This window comes from Sprattus sprattus (assembly GCF_963457725.1).
Source record: "Sprattus sprattus genome assembly, chromosome: 6".
NCBI lineage: Eukaryota > Metazoa > Chordata > Actinopteri > Clupeiformes > Clupeidae > Sprattus > Sprattus sprattus.
This window is the reverse complement of record NC_137925.1, coordinates 9,656,214-9,680,285: the sequence shown is the minus strand read 5'-3', so window position 1 is coordinate 9,680,285 and position 24,072 is coordinate 9,656,214. Positions and strand designations below refer to the sequence as shown.

Here is a 24,072-nt window from a genome sequence, read left to right as displayed (position 1 = left end):
TATTGTGACAGGGCTTCATTGGCACCAGTTGTAATAACAGCAAACGTTGTGTCATGGGCTAATCACGTCATTAATTGTCAGTATTGCTATTTCATCTGATCTACAGTAATTCCCATATTTGAAGACTGAGCCGGCTATGGATCCTTTAGAGATGTCAGCCAGCATGTTATTTTAAATTGATTCAGGCTGTGAAAAGGCTTGGACTGGGTTGGGTAGACTGATTTTAAAATAGATGAGCCTCCTATTGTAGTAGGACTTCATTGAATAACCATATAGACATGCGAACATATATGTCATAAATTCGTGTTTGTGAAAAAACCACCACATTGGTTTGGCAACAACTGTGGTCCCGTCAGCTTGTGACTGGCATTTGTGTCATATTTGCGCAGTTTTCAGGAAAGTCTCTCCAACCTGGCAACCCTACCCTAAAACACGCCCCTTCTCACCTGCCACGCACGGCTCACCTGGGCTACACAAAGCCATGTCAATGTACAGACGCCTATGATCAAGACATGGCTGGATACACACATATATATGTAATTATGTCAATATGTCTGCATGGAACTGGAATTAGCGGTAAGTCAGGGGGACCTTTCGCTTTTTATATTAGGCCTGAGCTGTAAATTAAGACTCCGATAGAGTCTTAAATAGAGCATTGTACTCGGGTTCTATGAAACAACACTCACCAGAGGAACCCGGATGCTCCGTTGGGCTAAGTTAAACATAGAAAACCTTGCTCATGATGTCTCTTACTTTTTCATTTTGTATTTACAGGCATAGTTTCACGTAAACCGCAAACCTGTTTCCAAAGATATCTTTTAACCAAATATATTGGCTCACCTACTACAATTGTAAACTTGTTACACTCTGCGCTGTCGAGTACGACAGAAACAACGTTTGCGACTTCAAAATCTTGTGTTTCTTATTTAAAAAATGACATGTGAGAATTATTTATCATTTTACTTCCCTTTTAGCAGGCTTGCTGGAAGCACAATCTTCAACATTCAGGGAATCTACCGTTGTCATTCCCAAACTCATCCACGAACGAGCCAAGAGACATGAACACAGCGAAAAACTCTACACCGAGGTACACCTTCTTTCTTTTTTGAATGCTAACGTTGTGAAGTGTCACAGCCTGGGCATATCATATAATATAATATAATATAATATCATGTCATTGTTCCCGTATAGTTTAAATGATACAGTTTTGTTCACGATCAGGAAAGACACTCAGAGCTCTTGACGTACTCCGTGAGGATTGGCGACAGGGACCGCACTCTTCACCTGGAGAAAAACCGGTGAGACCTTCACCCTGGGATATTGGGTGGTTCTTTGTCAGCTCAGGCCCGCGTGAGTGTGGTAATGAGTTTTGATGTATGCCCTTTCCATCCTTAGGGACTTCCTGTCAGCTGATTTTGTGGAGTATTCCCACGGTTTGCGAGGGAAACTGGTTCAAAGGACGCCGGCGAACCATGTGAGTGATTGAACATAAACATGTTAGAGTTTGCTGAAGACAAGAGTGCAGGTAGGACACAATGTTAAGTCCAGGACCTCAGATCAGGAAAGTGAAAGCAAGCATGCTGTCTCTCTGTGTGTGTTTGTGGGTGTGTATGTGTGTGTGTGTGTGTGTATGTGTGTGTGTGTGTGTGTGTGTGTGTGTGTGTGCGCGTGAAGAACAATCTTGGGGACTGGGCCTTATTGTTGGCAACTGGTATGTGTGTGTTTGTCCCTGATGACGGCTGATGGCCAATGAAGAACCGGTTTGGAAGAAAGGCTCTGTAGCCTATATGTCAGGCTTTCAGGCAGTGTGTTGGGTGTGTCGAGGCGAAACAATTTATCTGACTGTAACCGCATTGTCTTAGCCTACGTCACATTAAGTCCTGTATGACAAATCAAACACCATGTTTCACATTCTGAAAACTAGTTGCCTGTAAAAAAAAAAAAAAAGTGTCATTGTTGCATAGAGTTACTTTAAAGGCACCCAGTGCAACTTTATATAAACATTCAATGAAAAATAAACATTCAATTTCTAGTCTATTTACACGAAGTAAGTTCCAATAACTCCATACTGGTATAGAAATTGAATGTTTATTTTTAAGCCTCGAAAGTTGCACTGGGTGCCTTTAAGTCTTTTCTTAGTCTTTTAAGGAGACAGGTCAACGGTGTTCTGCTGATGAGATTTATACAGTGGAGTAAATGATTCAGGACTGGATCCAGTTCTGAATGTGTGTGTGTGTGTGTGTGTACCAGGAGACTTAACTCCATCACTGTGTGTGTGTGTGTGTGTGTGTGTGTGTGTGTGTGTGTGTGTATGTTTCTGGGCTCTATCACTTCTGCGTTAACTGTTTATCACCTCATCATTTTCAGGTGCACTGTCATTATCATGGTTACGTGGAGGATGATGAGGACTCACTGGTGGCCCTCAGTACCTGTGCAGGGCTCAGGTGTGTGTGTGTGTGTGTGTGTGTGTGTGTGTGTGTGTGTGTGTGTGTGTGTGTGTGTGTGTGTGTGTGTGTGTGTGTGTGTGTGTGTGTGTGTGTGTGTGTGTGTGTGTGTGTGTGTGTGTGTGTGTGTGTGTGTGTGTGTGTGTGTGTGTGTGTGTGTGTGTGTGTGTGTGTGTTCTCTCACCTGTCTCTCTTCCCTCTGGTTCATTAGTTTAATAAATGCATGCGTCATGCTTGTCATCATTCTCTGTCTCTCTCCTTCCCCTTTCATTCATCTCTGAATGCTTTCTTTGTCAGCTGTTTAATGAGGAAGTGTTTTGAGGAAATATGTATCCATGGGGTGTGTGTATTCTTTTCTCAGCGGTGTGTGTGGTTGTGTGTGTGTTCTCTTTCTCAGCAGTGTGATTCATGTGGAAGAAATTAGTAAATGTGTGTGTGTGTGTGTGTGTGTGTGTGTGTGTGTGTGTGTGTGTGTGTGTGTGTGTGTGTGTGTGTGTGTGTTCTCTTTATCAGCGGTGTGATACATGTGGATGAAAAGAGTTACGGACTGAAGCCTGTTCCTCAGTCCAGATCCAGTGAACACCTCCTTTACACTCTGGACCAGTATGGGTCGGAACCATTTGTGTGTGGCCTCTCCAACACCACGGCCCACACAGACCCCCACACCCCTCACCCCCTCTCCCTGGCCGTCCTCCTAAGGGTCAGTGCAACACTAAACACTTCAGCTTGTTTTTAGAGTTCCCTCTCCTCCGTGTGTCTCAAATGTATATAATATTCAGTTAGTTGGAAACAAAATCTGCAATTATCTAGCTGTGAGTGAAAAACACTTCCAGGATACATTTTATTTTGGAACCATGACAAAATATAACAAATAAATAAATAATATAAATAGTCTGTCTTGGTAACAACATGAAAAAGTTGAGGATGATTTGAGAGATGTTCCAAGGTTACTGAAGAGGAAAGAACTCACTTTTCTGTTGCTGAACAAGAGTGACAAGCAAACGTACATTAACTTTTTATATTTGGTTGATCCAGTCTCCCTTCCGTTGATACCGCAGACGTTACTTTTAGCCATTTCTAACGAAGGGTTAGAAAAATAATACGTTTTATGAGTCCCAAATCATGATTCCGAGGCGAGTCTCAAGTATTTTGTGCATTGACTGGAGTCCCGAACTGGTTAGTAAGAGATAATGTAAAGCAAGGGATAATTTGTAGTAAGAGATAATGTACGGCGGTCATTAGCGAAAAATAAATGCAGACGGGACAAACTCTTGCGCAGTCCAACTCAGACTTGACTCAGACTGGAGGTGTAGTGACTTGACTATAACACTGGAGGTGTAGTGACTGGACTCAGACTGGAGGTGAAGTGACTCTACTCAGACTTGATGTGTAGTGACTCGACTATAACACTGGAGATGTAGTGACTCGACTCAGACTGGAGGTGTAGTGACTCGACTATGACACTGGAGGTGTAGTGACTCGACTATAACACTGGAGGTGTAGTGACTCGACTATAACACTGGAGGTGTAGTGACTCAACTGTAAGTGAGTTATAGGGTTAGGTTAGGGTAATTCAATGCTATGGTCAGGGTTAAATTGTAATCAAGAGGTCCAGATAATCCATTTAATCTGTGAATGCAGCATATCCACACAGCCCCTTAATCTGACACAGTTCTATGGACTTTAGGACTTTAGGGGTTCCTCAGATACAGAACCTGGAGAACTTTAGGGCCCTCATGTGTGTTCCTGTCAGGGTTCCTCACAGTGTGTTTCCTGTTGAAACAGCGCAAGCGGAACCTCCCTCAGACGCGCTACGTGGAGCTGGTGCTGGTGGTGGACAAGCTGAGGGTGAGTTCCATTGCCATGGATATGCAGTTTGTATTTTATTGTGTATGTATTAGGAAGTAGCCTCAGCCACGCCTTTTGAGTGTGTTGAGCAGTGTGTGTGTCAGTCAGTAAGTACTGTAAGTATGTTGATAGTGTGTGTGTGTGTTTGTGTGTGTATGTGTGTGTTGATCAGTGTGTGTGTATGTGTGTTTCAGAGTGTGTGTGTGTGTGTGTGTGTGTGTGTGTGTGTATGTGGAAGTAGCCTCAGCTTGAGAGGACAACTTTGAGTGTTTATGTGTTGAGCAGTGTGTGTGTGTGAGTGTATGTGTGTTTCAGTATGTGTGTGTGTGTGTGTGTGTGTTTATGTTTGTTGAGCAGTGGGTGTGCCTTTTAGTGCTGTAAATATGTTGATAGTGAGTGTGCTGTGTATTTCAGTACTATAGGTGCATATATTTGTGTGTGTGTGTGTGTGTGTGTGTGTGTGTGTGTGTCTGTATGTGAGAGAGTGGGTTTCAGTACTAAAAGTGTGTTAATGAGTGTCCTGAGTGTCAGCTTGACTTCTGTGTCTGATGTCACCAGTACGACTTCAAGAAGCAGAACATGACCGCAGTGAGAGCGGAGGCGGTACAGCTGGCCAACCTCCTGGATGGGGTGAGTGTCTGCTCTCTGCAAAAACACACCTGGACCTGGTTATCTAGCTCAGTCTGTGTGTGTGTGTTTGTGTGTGTGTGTGTGTGTGTGTGTGTGTGTGTGTGTGTGTGTGTGTGTGTGTGTGTGTGTGTGTGTGTGTGTGTGTTTGTGTGAGGGGGAGAAACCCTTCAGTGTGGACGACGGCTCGGCTAACTAACGTGTGTGTGTGTGTGTGTGTGTGTGTGTGTGTGTGTGTGTGTGTTTCAGTACTATAAGCGTCTGAACGTGCGTGTGGTTCTGGTGGGCCTGACGGTGTTTGAGGAGGGGAACCCCTTCAGTGTGGACGAGGGCTCGGCAGGGGACGTGTTGGGGCGCTTCGTCACATGGAGACGCACAGTACTGCTCCCCAAAAGGAGACACGACGTGGGACAGCTCATAGTGTGAGTGACAGCAGTACTCTCTCACACACGCACACTCACACACACAGGAGGCGATTGTCCCAATGATCCGAATATGCTTTCTTACTTTGTGTCATAATTGTAAACATTGTAAATTGAAAAGCAGTGATGGTCTGAGATTGATGGAATAGTGTCGTAATTAACCAACCGACGGACCCCCTTTCACTCTGACACTCATACTCTCACTCTCTCTCTCTCACACACACACACACACACACACACACACACACACACACACAAATCCTTCACACACTCACAACCAACCTGAGCATTCTTTGATGTGTGTGGTGTAGGGGGAGGTCCGGTGCGTACCCCAATGGCGTGCTGGGAATGGCCTTCGTTGGCACCGTGTGTTCTGTGCACAACTCTGGAGGAATCAACGTGGTGAGTGGATGTAAATGAGCAGTTGTACTTGTCTAGAAATCTGCATATGAGTCTGAATACATTTATCTGAATGAATGCAGCATTAGAACATCTATCTGCACTCCTGACAATGACAAGGTGGATGCAGACGTGAATAACATGCTGATGAAATCAGTGTTTAAACATTGACTACAAAACATTCAATTTCCTATGTTTCTGTTTACACACTCATTTATGTGGACAGAAGATATCAGTTAGCAGCTAAATAGTGGTTAGCAGTTAGATAGCAGTTAGTGGTTAGATAGCAGTAAGCGGTTAGCAGTTAGATAGCGGTTAGCAGTTAGAAAGCGGTTAGCCGTTAGATGGCGATTAACGGTTAGATAGTAGTTAACAGTTAAATGTGTTAAGCATGTGTCTGTTGTATAAACTCCAACAGTTAGATGGCTAAGGACCATATTTAGCCTGTGTTTTTCTGGTCAACGTCTGCACCTTAAACATTTGTTCAACATAGTTTGTACGTACACAGCTAAATAGCAGGGAAGAGTGCTATTTCTGAACACTGATCATCACCTTTTGGCGCACGTCTTACTTGGCTAATTACACGAAGATCAGTGTTCAAAATGTATCCACCTAGAGAAGTGGTACTATACCCTTCTGACAACCCCCCCACATTAAACACACACCTAAGCTTGAGTTAACACACCCACACACACACATGTCTGTTAACGGAGGGGTGGGGTGTTTGAGTGTGTTAAATCAGGGGTGTGTGTGTGTTTGAGTGTGATAACGAGGGTTAGAGTGTGTTTAATCAGGGGTGTGTGTGTGTTTGAGTGTGTTAACAGAGGGTAAGAGTGTTTAATCAGGGGTAGGGTGTTTGAGTGTGTTAACAGAGGAGTGTGCTTAATCAGGGGTGTGTGTGTGTGTTTGAGTTGGTTTAATCAGGGGTATGTGTGTGTGTTTGAGTGTGTAAACGGAGGGATAGAGTGTGTTTAATCAGGGGTGTGTGTGTGTTAACAGAGGGATAGAGTGTGTTTAATCAGGTGTGTGTGTGTTTGAGTGTGTTAGCGGATGGTTAGAGTGTGTTAAATCAGGGGTTTGTGTGTGTTTGAGTGTGTTAAGGGAGGGTTAGAGTTTGTTTAATCAGGGGTAGAGTGTTTTTAAGCCCTTGCGTGTGTGAAATCCTGTCAGCAACCCGATCCTCCTTCTGTTTTATTTATTAAGAGTGTGTGTTCAGAGCTGGTGTGACCACGCTCACAGCCAGGGGATAAAGATATATGTACACACACACACACACACATACACACACACATACATACACAAGAGTTATAAAGAGTACATTGTAACTGTATAACTAAGTCTGTGTTCCGCTGCATTTACAATAGCAACACATCTAGAAATTACACATTAACAGTATAAACAATAGCAACACATGTAGATATGACACAATAACAGTATAAAGAACAGTATAAAGATTACACATTAACAGTATAAACAATAGCAACACATGTAGATATGACACATTAACAGTATAAACAACACATGTTGAAATTACACATTAACAGTATGAACAATAACAACACATGTAGATATGACACACCGAACAGTAAACAGTCCGATTCTCTGAATGTGTTTCGTTAATGTAAGGATGTTGTGTGTTCAAAGTTTCACAGTTTCATAGTCCCCCCCCCTCCACACACACACACACACACACCCACACACACACATACACACACACTCCCGGACCACTTAAGGGCAACACAGACTCTAGACTGTTTTAAGACTGGCCTAAAAACCTTTTTTTTCAGAAAGGCATTTCCTACTTTTTAAAAAACGTATAATTTTCTTAAACTGTGCTTTTGCTTAGAGCTTCTGCTTGAATGAAAAGTGCTCAACAAATAAAATGAATTATTATTATTATTATTATTATTATTATTATTATTATTATTACACACACACACACACACACACACACACACACACACACACACACACACATACACACACACAGTGGGGTAACTGTATTCAAATTGAGGTTCCTCCTCCAGTTCAGTGGCGATGATGTGCCTGGGTTCTCTACGGTGTTGGCCCACGAGATGGGACACAATCTGGGCATGGGTCACGATGCCGGGGGCTGCTCCTGCGACGGACAGAGTGGCTGCATCATGGCACCGTCCGCTGGGTTCGTTAACCCTGCTCTCACTACACACACACACACACACACACACACACACACACACAGTCTGTACAGTCCTCTGACACACCAATGCAGGAATATACAGTGAGACTAAAGTTCAGTTTTGAAATGTTCAACAGTTTGAAATTAGTGTTGTGTAGATGTGAGACAGGGGTGTGTGAGGGTGTGCGTGCATGTGTGAGTGTTGGCTGTCTCTCAGCACCCTGTGTCTTAGTCAGCTGCTAGACTATGAGTGGACGCACACACACAGACACACACACACACACACACACATACACACACACACACAACTGCCAGACTATGATTGAAACAGTATAACACACACATGCACACACACATCTGAACAAACCTCAGTGTCTCCTGTCAGTGAGGTCATTAATCATTTGTATCTAGTATCTTTTGACATGACGGAGTTCATTGGTAATGGTGCTGCATGAGTCCATAAAACTGAACTGAAAATGAATTAACATGATTGAATGATGAGGAAGTGAATCAACCAATGATGTGTGTGCTCTGATTCATACTCTGATGTAGCTGAATCAACCAATGATGTTTGAGCTCTGAATTATGCTCTGATGAATGCTGAATCAACCAATGATGTTTGTGCTCTGATTCGTGCTCTGATGAATGCTGAAACAACAAATGATGTGGGTGCTCTGATACATGCTCTGATGAATGCTAGTATCCATAGCAATCCATAGCAAGTGTCATCATGGACCCCAACTAAGCAGAGCTTTGTGAACCATTCTGCTTTTTCTAATTCTGCTGTGGAACATTCTTGAACCATTCTGCTTTTTCTTATTCTGCTGTGGAACATTCTAGAACCATTCTGCTTTTTCTTATTCTGCTGTGGAACATTCTAGAACCATTCTGCTTTTTCTTATTCTGCTGCTGTGGAACATTCTAGAACCATTCTGCATTTTCTAATCCTGCTGCTGAACATTCTAGAACTGTTACCTCCTATAAGACAAAAGACCAGCAGTCTGTTTCCTCATGGTTGTAACTGTTCCCTATCCGGTCACAGGGGGGCCCCCATGTTCAGTGACTGCAGTGGGGACGACTTCCAGCGGCTGATCCTGGGGGGAGGGGGGGGCTGTCTACTGAACCAGCCCCCGCCCTCTGACGTGGTTACCGTGGCGGTGTGCGGCAACGCAGTCCTGGAGAAGGGAGAGGAGTGTGACTGCGGAACTCCAGAGGTGTGTCACACAGCTGTGTGTGTGTCTGTGTGTGTGTGTGTCACTGCTGGTTGGGTGTGTGTGTGTTTTCCACCAGCCTGGCTGAATCTAAAGACAGATGGTTCCTCAGGAAGTGGACATACAGCCAGTCAGAGCACTAAGCAGAGTCCATAACAGTCAAGCCCAGCCCCCACTTGAGCAGAGGCTTACTGATCGATGAATAATGATTTATGATTAATTAGGAGTTTGGTATGATTCAGGACTACATGGGTTTGTGTATCAACAGCATGATGATTGTGTGTGTATGTGTCTGTGTGTATGTGTGTGTGTGTGTGTGTGTGTGTGTCTGTGTGTGTGTGTGTGTGTGTTATAACAGGAGTGTAAGAGCGAGTGCTGTGACGCAGCCACCTGCCGTCTCACGTCCGGCTCGGTGTGTGCTGAGGGAGCCTGCTGTCAGGGCTGCCAGGTGACCGCACTGCATGCTGGGAAAATCACCTTCTTGACTGGGCCCTATGTCTTACACCTCATGCTACTCAGCACTCAATTGCTTATAGAACTTTCTGCTCTGTTTGTGTGTGTGTGTGTGTTTCAGTATAAAGTGGCAGGATCAGAGTGCAGAAAGTCAGAGAACCAGTGCGACCTGCCTGAGTTCTGTAACGGCTCCTATGCGTTCTGCCCTGGGGATTACTACCTGATGGACGGTCTGTCCTGTGCAAATGGGGAAGCCTTCTGCTACGAGGGACGCTGCCAAACTTATGACTACCAGTGCAAGCAACTGTTTGGCCCAAGTACTCTACCGCACACACACACACACACACACACACACACACACACACACACACCACACACATACTCACACACACACACACACACACACACACACACACACACACACACACACACACACACACACACACACACACACACACACACACACACACACACACACACACACACACACACAAACACTCACACACACACATGTTAGGCCCAGGTACCTCACATACACAGACATGTACAGATGAGTTTTTCAAGACCTACATTGCAAGACACAGAAATGCTATGTAGTGTATCTCATTTGATCTGTGAGGTCAAGGCAAAGAGCATATGCTAAGTATCTCTCTCCTGTCTCACACACAAACACACACACACACACTAATGCTGAGACTCTCTCTCCTGTGTCTCCTCCATCAGCTGCCACTAAAGCAGACGACGGATGTTTCACTACTGTCAACACCAGAGGAGACAAGTTTGGCAACTGTGGCTTCAGCGGTTCCAAGGCAATCCCATGTGCCTTAGAGTAAGTCACAAATCTGTTCACCTTTTTGTTATGGTTTGCCAATAATCTGCACCTTTGATTTTATCCAGTTTTATCAAGACTTCCAATTTAGCACAGGTACATGTCCATTAGCGTAGCACAGGTATACATGTCCATTAGTGTAGCACAGGTATACAGTATACATGTCCATTAGCGTAGCACAGGTATACATGTCCATTAGCGTAGCACAGGTATACATGTCCATTAGTGTAGCACAGGTATACATGTCCATTAGTGTAGCACAGGTATGCAGTATACATGTCCATTAGTGTAGCACAGGTATACATGTCCATTAGTGTAGCACAGGTATGCAGTATACATGTCCATTAGTGTAGCACAGGTATACATGTCCATTAGTGTAGCACAGGTATACATGTCCATTAGTGTAGCACAGGTATACATGTCCATTAGTGTAGCACAGGTATACATGTCCATCAGTGTAGCACAGATATACACGTGTCCATTTAAGCATCTTTGAGAACTTAGAAAAGCGCTATATAAATGAGATGTAGTAGTATTATTATTATTAGTGTAGCACAGGTATTCATAGTAGCAGTAGCCTACTGTAGTGACCAGCCAGCCAGCTAGCTAACGTTAGCCTGCTCAGTAGCACGCTACTCCAGGCTAGCCAGCCAGCTAGCTAACGTTAACCTGTACAGTAGTAGCTAATGTGGCAAGTGTAACAGCCCCAATGTGCCCAAATGTCCCACCTTGCTCTGTTGATGCCTCAGCATGTCTGTCTTACAAACGTAGCCTCTCTCTCCCTTGCCTGAATAATGCCTTATTTCCAATTTGGGGGTTAATAAGGGGGTGTGGAAAAATTCATGACTAAACCATTTTGCAATATTAAAACATATACATTTGACAACGACATCCCATCTTGCACAGTTCACTGTTAAAAACTGTGTAGATTCGTATTTGTGTGTGACTGCCATCTTTGGCTGCTCCTCTCCCATAGAAACGCGATGTGTGGAAAGATCCAGTGCACCAACTTTGACTCCAACAATCCACCCAAAGGTGTGATCATCAGCACAGAGAAACTAGACGACGGGGTCATCTGTAAGAACGCAGATTACAATTTGGGCACTGACGTACTTGACCCAGCTTACGTCAACCAGGGCAGTGTGTGTGCTCCCGGAAAGGTAAATGTGTGTGTGTGTGTCCATCAGATGTAACCTCACTCAGCCAGATTTATAGGATCTTTGGTCCTTTTCCTGCCCATTCTATTCCATGTGAAAGGGATAGGCAGTTAGTAAAGCACTACAATATGAATTAAATGATGTGTGTGTGTGTGTCTGTTTGTCTCCACAGGTCTGTCTGACCCAAAAGTGTGTGAACGACTCGGCCCTGATTCAGGATATTAGCTGCAATGCCCGGGAGACATGCCATGGCAACGGGGTATGACATCACTAGCACAAGCACAGAGTTTAAGGCCATACAAAAGGAATTACTGTCACCTAAAATAAGGATTTTTATATTTATGTGGTGACTGGCACTGTGAACGAGTTAGGTGAGTGTATTTGCAATGTGAAAGATCTAGAGGAGTTTATTAACACTGAAAGAGCTAGGTGAGTGTTTTTACACTGTGAGCGGGCTAGGTGAGTATATTTGCACTGTGAAAGATCTAGAGGGGTTTATTTACACTGAAAGAGCTAGGTGAGTGTATTTACACTGTGAGCGGGCTAGGTGAGTGTATTATCACTGTGAAAGAGCTAGGTGAGCGTATTTTCACTCTGAAAGAGCTAAGTGAGTGTATTTACATTGTTAAAAGAGCTAGGTGAGTGTATTTGCACTGAAAGAGCTAGGTGAGTGTATTTTAGGCTGAAAGAGCTAGGTGAGTGTATTTGCACTGAAAGAGCTAGGTGAGTGTATTTTAGGCTGAAAGAGCTAGGTGAGTGTATTTGCACTGAAAGAGCTAGGTGAGTGTATTTTAGGCTGAAAGAGCTAGGTGAGTGTATTTGCACTGTGAAAGAGCTAGGTGAATGTATTTGCAAGAGGTAGGTGGGTATATGGTGACTAGCACTGTGGATCTGCTGAGTTTGTGGAAGCCATAGAAACAACCTGCAGAAGAGAAAAGGAGAAAATAGGGACTTGTTATCGATCAATCTCCCTACAAAAATGTCAAACTAAAAGTGTGTGTGCACACGCACGCGCCTCTGTCTCGTGTGTGTGTAGGTGTGTATTAACAAGGCGCCTCTGTCTTGTGTTTGTGTGCGTATGTGTGTAGGTGTGTAATAACGAGGCAAATTGCCACTGTAATGGCGGATGGGCCCCCCCTCGCTGTGACCGCGCTGGGAGAGGAGGCAGCATGGACAGTGGCCCCGCCCAGATTGGTATGAACACACCCACTTCTACTCCTAGCTCCTCCCTTTCTTGAGCATTCGGGACGTGTAGCCATCAAGCTTCTCCTCAGAGCCTAGTGTGTGTGTGTGTGTGTGAGTGTTAAGGCATTTTTATGCTACTCCGTACGACACGTTTTTGGGCGCATAGGAACGCCTTCAGGTAAGTGAAACGCCTTCTCCGGTAGCTGAAACGCCCTCTCCGTGCTCTCCAGAGACGTCGGACAGCTCTCCGTGTCCCCGCAAAAATTTCTGTCGGTCCGCTCATGGCGACGGATACTCCTTGGCCGTGATTGGCACACTACAACCTCATTTCCATACGACATCAACTCCGGAAACTAACATTTCTGGACCTAGCGTTTCCTGTTTCATTACCTTTATATCCATATATATATATGCATAACAGCCACTGTCAAAGGCGCAGATCCTTTCCTTGAAAACTATTCCCTGTATATCACAATAGGCTACATGAGCCGGCCCAAGTAGCCTACTGCCAGAGAACCAGCATGAGCGACGGCAATTAAAGATGTGTTTCAACAACGGTAGAAAACTGTGTTTGCTCCGTATTTTACTGAACTCATAATTATATGACAGTGGTATTAGTTACAGTTGAGACACCCGAAATAACGTGCATGCGCAGAAAAACTGAGACGTGATTTTTAGTCTGCACATGAATTTCTTTGATCCCAGGAAATTTGAGCACACAACCCATCTCCCTTACGGAGATATTGGCGAAAGTTGTTTTACCTACTTCATTTCAAACGTTGCAAACGTGTCTAGTTTTTGTGCAGTAGTGAATAGAGTCTCAGTTTACTACACCGCATATCATGTTTGTAGAAAATGATTAAGGTGCAACAAATGGCAATGATTAAGGTGCAACAAATGGCAATGATTCACATTGCAAGGAAAATGGTGCGGCTGGAGCAGATACAGGGAGGGACAACGGTGACGCAGTTTGGATGTAGCGACAAACGTTTATGTGCTGTAACAAACAGTGTTAACCAGTATGTGAGTAACGTGGGTTTTATTAAAACATAGTGTGTAATGTGTAGCTATTTCATTCTGTTTATTAACCTTTCCGGCTGTCTGTAGGCTATGTATTAACTAGCCAGCAGTAGACGAAAGGGAATTAACCCCGAAGTTAAAAACATGTAATCTACTTCGGGAGCATTTTACTCCCCCGCATTCTCTCTACAAACTTCCATATAGACGCGGGATCAGCAGAGGAAAATCTTCTTTCCTTTTGGGAGAAACAAGGCCAGTCGTTCCCACGACTACAGCACCTTGCAAAACGAATTATATGCGTTCTCACTTTCCACCCTAAAACTATGAACTGAACAATGAATTAAAATGATCGTGAACTATTCATGTTTACTCGTGAACTGTTCATGTTTACTTGTATGAACTTTTAACTATTTCATGAAAGGTGTGGACTTGTACAACACTGTCAGTCGTTCAGATGTTGTGCCTATATCGTATCGTCTCGTCACATGATCAAATAGAGATTACAAAAAGTACCCAGAAATCATTGCAAATCTGAATAGGACGAAAATACCAAAGAAAATAAGAACGTATTGATTTAATGTTATTGTTTTTTAATCGTTTCTATAGTGTAAGTTAAGCATATCATTTTGTTGTAGATTGCTACTTTTTCTTCCACAAAAAAAACCTACCATGATAAAGATAAGTTTGCCCTATCAGGTGTATATATAGCATTAGACACAGTCACAGTACTGTGCATCTGCTGACACCTGTTGCATTTGAGTAGTGGCAGCTGGTGGGCTAGTAGAAATTGACTGTTGTGGAGGAGAGGTAAAGCCAACTAACGATTTCCATCGCACAAAGACGTCATGGGGTAGCTTGTCTTTCGGGACTTAAACCGTTACTCCCCCTACTGTTGTGGAAGAGAATTGTTTTCAGCACCCACAGCCGTTGGAGTACTATAAAGGGACACAAATGCTAACTAGTACGTACTATCCGGCCGCCCGCCCACTGTCCAACCATCCGACACGACCGTTTTGTGTACTATATAAGGCCCTTTAGGCTTCTCCTCAGAGCCCAGTGTGTGTGTGTGTGTCAGGCTTTTCCTCAGAGCCCAGTGTATGTGTGTGTGTGTGTGTGTGTGTGTGTGTCAGGCTTCTTCTCAGAACCCAAGGTCACGCTCTTCACCTGACCACTCCCACATGGGCGCCTCAAAGTGTGTGTGTGTACTGCATGTCTGTGTCCCCATACCACTCTAAAAAGGTGTGTATCCTCTGACCACTCCTACATGTGTGTTTGTGTGTGTGTGTCTGACCACTCTTACCTGTGTGTGTGTGTGTGTGTGTGTTTGTGTGTATCTGACCACTTTTACTTGTGTGTGTGAGTGTCTGACCACTCTTACCTGTGTGTGTGTGTGTGAGTGTGTTGTCCCCATTTCACTCTAAATAGGTGTTTGTGTCTGTGTGTGTGTCCTTTGACCACTCTTACCTGTGTGTGTGTGTGTTTGTGTGCGTGTGTGTGTGTGTGTGTGTGTTTGTGTGTGTGTGTGTGTGTGTGTGTGTGTGTGTGTGTGTCGTCCCCAGACCACTCTCTGCGTAACGGCCTGCTGATCTTCTTCCTGCTGGTGGTTCCTCTGGTGGTGGTGATCGTTCTCGCGCTGCTCTACGTCTTCAGGAGAGACACTCTAGAACCCTTCCTGAGGGCCGTCCACTCCAAACCCTCCAGGTGTGCACACACACACACGCGCGCGCACGCACCTGCACGCACGCACCTGCACGCACACACACACACACATCTAGCACACACACACGCTCACGCACCTGCACGCACACACACACACATACACACAGCACACCTCACTAATCCATCACCTCTCAGACTATTATTTGTTATTTATTATTTTTTTTGTGAAGTTTGTTTGTTTGTTTGTTTAGTCCTCATGTTGTCCACTTCCCACAGGTCACGTGACACCCAGTCCCAGGCCAATGGCAACCTGCAGAGAACCACCTCCCCCCAACAGCTGGCCCCCACAAACCCTCAGGTACGTGTCTGAAGTGCTGTATGGCCCTAACTCAGTGTGTGATTGCTAGTGTGTGTGTGTGTGTGTGTGTGTGTGGGCTGGTGTGTGTGTGGGCTGGTGTGTGTGTGTGTGTGTGTGTGTGTGTGTGTGTGTGTGTGTGTGCTGGTGTGTGTGTTTGTGTGTGTGTGCTGGTGTGTGTGTTTATGTGTGTGCTAGTGTGTGTGTGCAGATTGTCATGTTTCTTTTTGTGTCTCTTCCAGCCTTTCCCTCCGTATCAGTCAGAAGCTCCGGTCAGGTATGTATCTATCTCTCTCTCTCTTTTTCTCTGTTTCTCTCTCTCTCTCTCGCTCTCTCTCTCTCTCTCTCTGTATGTCTCTCTCTCTCTCTCTGTATGTCTCTATCTCTGTATCTCTCTCCCTCCCTCCCTCTCTGTATGTCACTGGACCTCTGTGTCTTGCAGTGCAAGTCCTGGGCCTGCAAAGTGCTGTATTGTGTGGCCAATTCATTGATGTAAATATTCAAAAGGGTCAGTGATAGTGGGTAGCCTTGTCTCACACCCCGTTCCTGCGAGAAGAATTCTTTGTGTTTCTTCCCAATGGTAATTGTACATAAGGCTTTTTGGAGGTCTATAAAGCAAGCTATTTTTTTTTTGTATTTTGGTTTACATATTTATCTATCAAGGTATGTAGGGTGAAAATATGGTCTGATGTTCTACATTTTGGTAAGAATCCTATTTGGCTTCTACTGAGGGCATTGTGCTCGATAAGGAAGTTGATGATTCTCTGATTTTAGATACTACAAAATAACTTCCCTAGGTTACTGCTTACACAGATGCCCCTGTAGGGGTGTAATGAGTCCTTTGAACCAGACGTCAGGGAAGTATCTGACACTCAGAATGAAGTTAAACTATTTTAAAATAGCCAGGCGAAGGTTGTGTCTAATTATGTGGGTTAGTGAGGTTCAAAAATGATTCTAGCAGAGGACTGACTTGGGGATGGCATGTATCTTTCTCTCTTTCTCTCTCTCTCTCTCTCTCTCTTTCTTTCTCTCTCTCTGACCAATTTACAGGAAACCACTCAAAGACAGGGCCTCTGTCTCTCTCTCTCTCTCTCTTTGTATTTCTCTTTCTCTCTGTCTTTCTCTCTCTCTCTTTCAGGGAACAATTCACAGCACACCGCTCAAAGACAGGATCTCTCTCTTTCTTTCTCTCTCTCAAGGAACAATCCACAGCTCACAGACAGGAACTCTCTCTCACTCTATCTCTCTCTCTCTCTCTCTATTCCTCCCTCTCTCTGGAAGTACAGCAGTTCTCAAGTGTCCTACAAACGACAATCAACAAAAAGTTTTTCCTAGATTGGTAAAAACTCCTGCATTACGATAGCTGTTAATATGTCTAACACATGCTTGTGTGTGTGTGTGCGTGTGTGTGTGTGTGTGTGTGTGTGTGTGTGTGTGTGTGTGTGTGTGTGTAGCTATGACCCTTGGCAGAATAGTGAACTTAGGAACGGAGATGTTGCTCCTGGTCCGGCGTCTAGGCAGGGTCCAGGAGTTCCCCGACCCATCCCACCAAAACAAGTCCAGTGACATCACAGCACCGACCCAGCAACACAAGCCCAGTGACATCACAGCACCCCACCCATCCCACCAAAACAAGTCCAGTGGCATCACAGCACCCGAAACCATCCCACCAAAACAAGTCCAGTGACATCACAGCACCGACCCAGCAACACAAGCCCAGTGACATCACAGCACCCCACCCATCCCACCAAAACAAGCCCAGTGACATCACAGCACCGACCCAGCAACACAAGTCCAGTGACATCACAGCACCGACCTGTCACTCACGGTCAATGTCCTCAAGAAACCTTTTTTTGTTTGTGAATACACACACGTGTGATAAGATGTGCACACAAACATATATACACTTGGACATAAATTAATTAATAAATAAAACTAAATCATGTAAACAATGATTATTTCTTAGTAAATATGTGCGTTCATGAATACACAGCTGTTCGCGCTGGGATGAAGTGTGTGTGCGTGCGCATGTGTGTACGTGTGTGTGTGTGTGCGTGCGTGCGTGCGTGCGTCCGTGCGTGCGTGCGTGCGTGCGTGCGTGCAGAAGCCTTCAAACCTCTTAATGTTCAGTCGTTTCTCTGTCTATTAAGGAAGATATTGTCTGTATTGTAGGGTGCTTCGAATCTTAGGTTGGGTCTTAGATTGGTGTTATGTGTGTGTGTGTTCCAAAATGCTTCCAGTTGTACCAGAATACTGAATTATGAAGGAAAAGATGTCTTCGGTTTATTTTCAAATAATTTATATCTCAATGTTATGTACCTTACTGGTATTAATGTGCTGTGTGTATGTGACTGTATGTACTGTATGCTCTCCTTTGACGATGGAAACATGCTTTTGAAAATGAATCATTTTGTGCTCATTTGTAATCTCTGTATTTTAATGATGAACAAATATCAATGTATTAAAAGGGAATCTTTATTTTGTACACGAGCTCTGTAGCCTTTTATTGACTGCATCAAGTTGGCGTTGGTGCGCTTTGTTCCGTTCGCAAGTCAAAGCTATACTGCACTCTAGTGTTTGAAACTGGAATTGCAAGACTTCAGGTCTCAACACAGCGCTTCTGTGTAGTTCAGGCATTATTCACTCAGGGTAATCCAGAAACGGCCCCCTTAAAAAACATATGGCCCCACCGCATCAACCTCGCTATCGCTCGGTCGATACGTTACGGCCTCTGTCTGATATTTACCTGCATGACCTCACTCTCGGCCAGTAAGTAGTTATTATTATTATAATTCATTTTAAAGGGGACATATTATGAAAAAATTCTGCTGTGGAACATTCTAGAACCATTCTGCTTGTTCTAATCCTGCTGCGGAACATTCTAGAACTGTTGCCTCCTATGAGACAAAAGACCTGCAATCGGTATCCTCATGGTTGTGTCTGTTTCCTGTCCAGCCACAGGGGGGCAGCATTGTTCAGTGACTGCAGTGGGGACGAATTCGCTGATCCCCCCCCCCACACACACACAGCCGCGGAAAAAATTAAGAGACCACTTCAAAATTATCAGTTTCTCTGGTTTTACTATTTATTGGTATGTGTTAAAGCAAAATGTACATTTTTGTTTTATTCTATAACCTACTGGCAACATTCCTACCAAATTTCAAATAAAAATATTGTCATTTAGATCATTTATTTGCAGAAAAATGACAATTGGTCAAAATAGCAAAAAAGATGCAGTGTCTTCAGATCTCGAATAATGCAAAGAAAACAAGCTCATATTCATTTTTAAACTACACAATACTAATGCTTTAACTTAGGAAGAGTTCAGAAATCAATATTTGGTGGAATAACCTTGATTTAAAATCACAACTTTCATGTGTCTTGGCATGCTCTCCACCAGTCTTTCACATTGCCGTTGGGTGACTTTATGCTACTCCTGGCGCAAGAATTCAAGCAGCTCGGCTTCTTTTCATGGCTTGTGACCATCCATCTTCCTCTTGATCACATTTCAGAGTTTTTTTATGGGATTCAGGTCTCGAAATTGGACTGGCCATGACAGGGTCCTGATCTGGTGATACTCCATCCACACCTTTACTGGCCTGGCTGTGTGGCATGGAGCATTGCCCTGCTGGAAAAAACACTTCTCAGAGTTGGGGAACATTGTCAGAGCAAAAGGAAGCAAGTTTTTCTTCCGGGACAACGTTGTACTTTGCCTGGCTGAGGTTTGTAAAAGACCATAAGGATTGAACCAAAGCCGACTGGAGGGTCTCCTAGTTCGTCTTCTCTGATGAGTCCAATTTCACAGTAGGTGCAAGACTCTGTGGCTTGTAGGCCTCTCCAGGTCTCCGTCTAACCATCAGACGACCATGTGTTGGGCAAAGCTGAAAATTGGACTCATCAGAGAAGACGAACTAGGAGACCCTCCAGTCCACTTTGGTTCAATCCTTATGGTCTTTTACAAACCTCAGCCAGGCAAAGTACAACGTTGTCCCGGAAGAAAAACTTGCTTCCTTTTGCTCTGACAATGTTCCCCAACTCTGAGAAGTGTTTTTTCCAGCAGGGCAATGCTCCATGCCACACAGCCAGGCCAGTAAAGGTGTGGATGGAGTATCACCAGATCAGTACCCTGTCATGGCCAGCCCAATTTTGAGACCTGAATCCCATAAAAAAAACTCTCAAATGTGATCAAGAGGAAGATGGATGGTCACAAGCCATGAAAAGAAGCCGAGCTGCTTGAATTCTTGCGCCAGGAGTAGCATAAAGTCACCCAACGGCAATGTGAAAGACTGGTGGAGAGCATGCCAAGACACATGAAAGTTGTGATTTTAAATCAAGGTTATTCCACCAAATATTGATTTCTGAACTCTTCCTAAGTTAAAGCATTAGTATTGTGTAGTTTAAAAATGAATATGAGCTTGTTTTCTTTGCATTATTCGAGATCTGAAGACACTGCATCTTTTTTGCTATTTTGACCAATTGTCATTTTTCTGCAAATAAATGATCTAAATGACAATATTTTTATTTGAAATTTGGTAGGAATGTTGCCAGTAGGTTATAGAATAAAACTAAAATGTACATTTTACTTTAACACATACCAATAAATAGTAAAACCAGAGAAACTGATAATTTTGAAGTGGTCTCTTAATTTTTTCCGCGGCTGTATGTGTTTTTGTATCAAGAGCATGATTGTGTGTGTATGTGTCTGTGTGTATGTGTGTGTGTGTGTGTGTGTGTGTTATAACAGGAGTGTAAGAGCGAGTGCTGTGACGCAGCCACCTGCTGTCTCACGTCCGGCTCGGTGTGTGCTGAGGGAGCCTGCTGTCAGGACTGCCAGGTGACCGCACTGCATGCTGGGAAAATCACCTTCTTGCCTGGGCCCATGTCTGACACCTCATGCTACTCAGCACTCAATTGCTTATAGAACTTTCTGCTCTGTTTGTGTGTGTGTGTGTGTGTGTGTTTCAGTATAAAGTGGCAGGATCAGAGTGCAGAAAGTCAGAGAACCAGTGGGACCTGCCTGAGTTCTGGAACGGCTCCTATGCGTTCTGCCCTGGGGATTACTACCTGATGGACGGTCTGTCCTGTGCAAATGGAGAAGCCTTCTGCTACGAGGGACGCTGCCAAACTTGACTACCAGTGCAAGCAACTGTTTGGCCCAAGTACTCTACCTCATACAAACTCTACCTCGCTCACACACACACACGCACACGCACACCACACAAACACTAGTCACAAAATCAACGTAGCGAAACTATTCATAAGAACTTCGTCAAAGCATCGCATGTGTGGCAACAAGCGCTTGTTTTAAACGTAAAGGGCCTGTTATTGCAAATGCTTTGAGGCTAACAACTTAAATCAACCAAATTGTTCCCTTGAACCCAGGACGTCAAGAAACCTTTGCTAATCAAGAGAAGCTGCCGTGGGTTTTAATCAACACCTTATGAGTGAGAGTTGACAGCAGTCTTTTACAAATAAGATTAGAAGCCATCATGTAAAATATGACATGCCTGCAATTATGGCTACAACCGCATCAGATATAAGTTTGAAACCACTAAGGACACATTACATCAGTTCAAAAGAAATTCGTTTTATTTGAGAAACAGAGGCAACATGGCTTCACGCGGAGCCAAGACTTCACACACCAGCTCTGATCTGGTTGTTGGGAGGGAGAGGCTTGCCCATATGGTGACCCACAGTGAGGCCGAACAGAGCTTTAGCCTGCTGCTCCTTCGCTTCCTTCGTCAGTTGAAAGCCACTTCCAGTGTCAAAGCTGTCTGAGGGGGCAAAGGTGAGCGGAGTCTCACCGAGGAGACCCTTGAGCCGCTGGCGCCAACCCTCCAGCATGGTGCCACGGGCATCGGATGGGATGTGCGGCGGAGCCCAGAAGATCTGTGGTGCCAGGACCTGGAAGCCACAGTAGTAGAGAATGCCATTCTGCAAGGGGACAAAAAAAAAACAAAAAAAAGTCCAGCAAAATCCAATACAAATGACAAGTAATGGCAGGTGGTCCAAGCACACCTGTATACTGTACCTGTAAGGGCCACAGTGTGACATTCATGTCTCCATTGATGCCATTGGAGCTGAACATGGACTCATGGGAGCCAGTGGTGAAAGACAGCATGGCCCGCTTCTCCTACAAGGCAAGATGAAGCAAATCACTTTTGCCCTCATGCAAAGACTCTGCCCCGACTGGTTTAGAGCAGTTAAACTAAACTAAGATTACAAGACAGCAAGGTAGTTAAGGTAATGCAAAATATCCAGATGTTCAAGAAGAGTAAGGTGGAGTTGAAATAAGCCTACCTTAAAAAGTCCTTGACTGTACCGCTTCTCAGATGTGAAGGCAAACCCTTGTGTGAGAACGCGATCAATCCATCCCTTCATGATGGCTGGCACAGAAAACCAGTACATAGGGAACTACAAAAACAGGTTCCTTGAGCCATAACCTCTACTACATATTTTAGTACAAATCAACCATTATAATAATAAGTGTTCAATACATGTTGCCAAGACCTGTTTAAGGGACTGAGTAACTGAACCCAAACCAGTGGCATACCTGGAAAATTATAAGATCAGCCTCAGTCACTTTCTTATGCTCTTCCACAATATCAGCACTCAGGCGGCTTTCCTTCCATGCCACCATGGTTTCCTCTCCATACTTGAAGTGCTCAGAATTCTTCACCTCTCCTATAGTAGGCAGGTGTTGATAAACACTTATGGTAAGACTTTAAAACAGGGTGCAATCCTTCCTTTCAAAAGGATTAAAGGCATTTCTTGAGGTGAACTGTATGGATAAACACACCTGTGACGTCCTCCTCCGTAGCAGCGGCCTTAAACTTCATGGCGTACAGGTCAGACACCACGACGTTACAGCCCTCTGCAGTAAGCTGCTCCACTGAAGCATCCTTGGCAGCAGCATTGAAAGACCCAGCACTTTGGTGTGCATAAACGATCAACACATTCTTACCTGCTGGAGTATACACAGAGAAATGAAGTAGGGGGGAAAGAGTAAAATAAAACTAGTAATTTCACATTAACAGTCAATTAAACAAAACTTAGAACATTACTCAAACACGTGTCAGCAAATCAGACCACTTACCCATTTTGCTTCAGGATGTAACAGGAGCACAGCAGAATACATTGGAAAAGCCAGCAGACTAACATTTTAAACATTTTCGCTTTAAACCAATTAACAATCAACCAATCCCTCTGTACCTCGATTTCGCCTCCCTATTAAGGGCAACCAACCAAAGTAGCTAACCAATTAGCCAACAAATATTGCATCAGCTGGCAGCAACTCGTTAGTCAAGACCAAACCTTGAAAGCAAAATCCTTGAACAGCTAAATTTGAGTGAAATCTTCAGCACTCCCGACACTCAAGCCTGAGATGTTGTGGGGCATCAGGGCATCATTAATTGAAGTTCTTTCAGGTCCCAAAACAGATGTATTACCAGCAGTAGATTACTTAGGTCAAAGTTCAGCATCACTGTTCTGCCCATAATGTGTTTTATGTGTTAGGTCACTTTAATCTTGAAGTGTTTGTATATTCACGTCACTTAATGTACTGTTTGATATGTGTCTCAACATTGAGTGGGACTTTTGTTTCGATGCCCACAGAGAGCGGTGGTGCATGGGGAAATATCACCGGAAGTTTGGAATATAGACAAACCAGGCCTGGTTTGCATCGCTACTGTCACGCAATTGTTTTTATCTCAATCCTTTGTGTCAAACTTCCAGAAAGCAATGGATTTTCTCTGTACTGCTCTGTGTTGTGCGTCCTAAGCGTTAACAAAGTAAACAGCGAGCCAAGCTCTTTTCCAAGATCCAGGAAGATTAGCCTTCCTGCTCCTTATTGACTTCCAATTCAATGCTGTCTGCTAAAAAAATGGGAAGTTAAAGGAGCAAGGCTGCTCATTTTCCTGGCTCTTGGAAAGGACTTTTGCTCGCTATTTATACTCCAGGTTAAAGTTTAGCACAACACATAGACAGAGCAGTACAATCACTGCATCAGGGTCACAGACCTGTGTCAGACTCAGACACTTCACTCACTCACACACACACACACACACACACACACACACACACACACACACACACTTATGCTCTCCCCCCTGTGTCTCCTCCATCAGACGCGACTAAAGCAGACGGCCGATGTTTCACTCATATTAACACCAAAGGTTGCGTGTGGCTACAGCGCTTCCATGCCAATCTCATGTGCCTTAGATAACAGTAATACAGGTTTCTGCTATGTACATTTAATATTATTTATTTAAGAATAAAGAGGAAGCAGTATTGTTTTAAAGACTAA

At 44.1% G+C, this 24,072-nt stretch overlaps 2 protein-coding genes across 2 annotated transcripts; one reads left to right on the top strand and one right to left on the bottom strand.

Moving 5' to 3' along the window:
* Positions 1–512: 512 nt before the first annotated feature.
* On the top strand, positions 513–17,333 carry adam9b (ADAM metallopeptidase domain 9b; the record flags this gene model as incomplete). The annotated part of the gene is made up of 22 exons (XM_080841372.1): positions 513–576; positions 978–1,087; positions 1,222–1,298; positions 1,396–1,474; positions 2,368–2,444; positions 2,958–3,144; positions 4,230–4,292; positions 4,851–4,922; positions 5,169–5,341; positions 5,653–5,743; positions 7,768–7,901; positions 8,941–9,112; positions 9,468–9,557; positions 9,684–9,879; positions 10,286–10,391; positions 11,368–11,551; positions 11,721–11,807; positions 12,637–12,742; positions 15,313–15,454; positions 15,689–15,770; positions 16,010–16,044; positions 17,222–17,333. 22 exons carry the CDS (start codon positions 513–515, stop codon positions 17,331–17,333), a joined length of 2,439 nt encoding a protein of 812 aa, XP_080697498.1.
* A 4,068-nt stretch (positions 17,334–21,401) lies between these two features.
* Positions 21,402–22,867, bottom strand: LOC308366978 (NAD(P)H dehydrogenase [quinone] 1-like; the record flags this gene model as incomplete). The annotated part of the gene is made up of 6 exons (XM_080840798.1): positions 21,402–21,701; positions 21,799–21,900; positions 22,068–22,181; positions 22,321–22,451; positions 22,567–22,731; positions 22,864–22,867. 6 exons carry the CDS (start codon positions 22,865–22,867, stop codon positions 21,402–21,404), a joined length of 816 nt encoding a protein of 271 aa, XP_080696924.1.
* Positions 22,868–24,072: the final 1,205 nt, after the last annotated feature.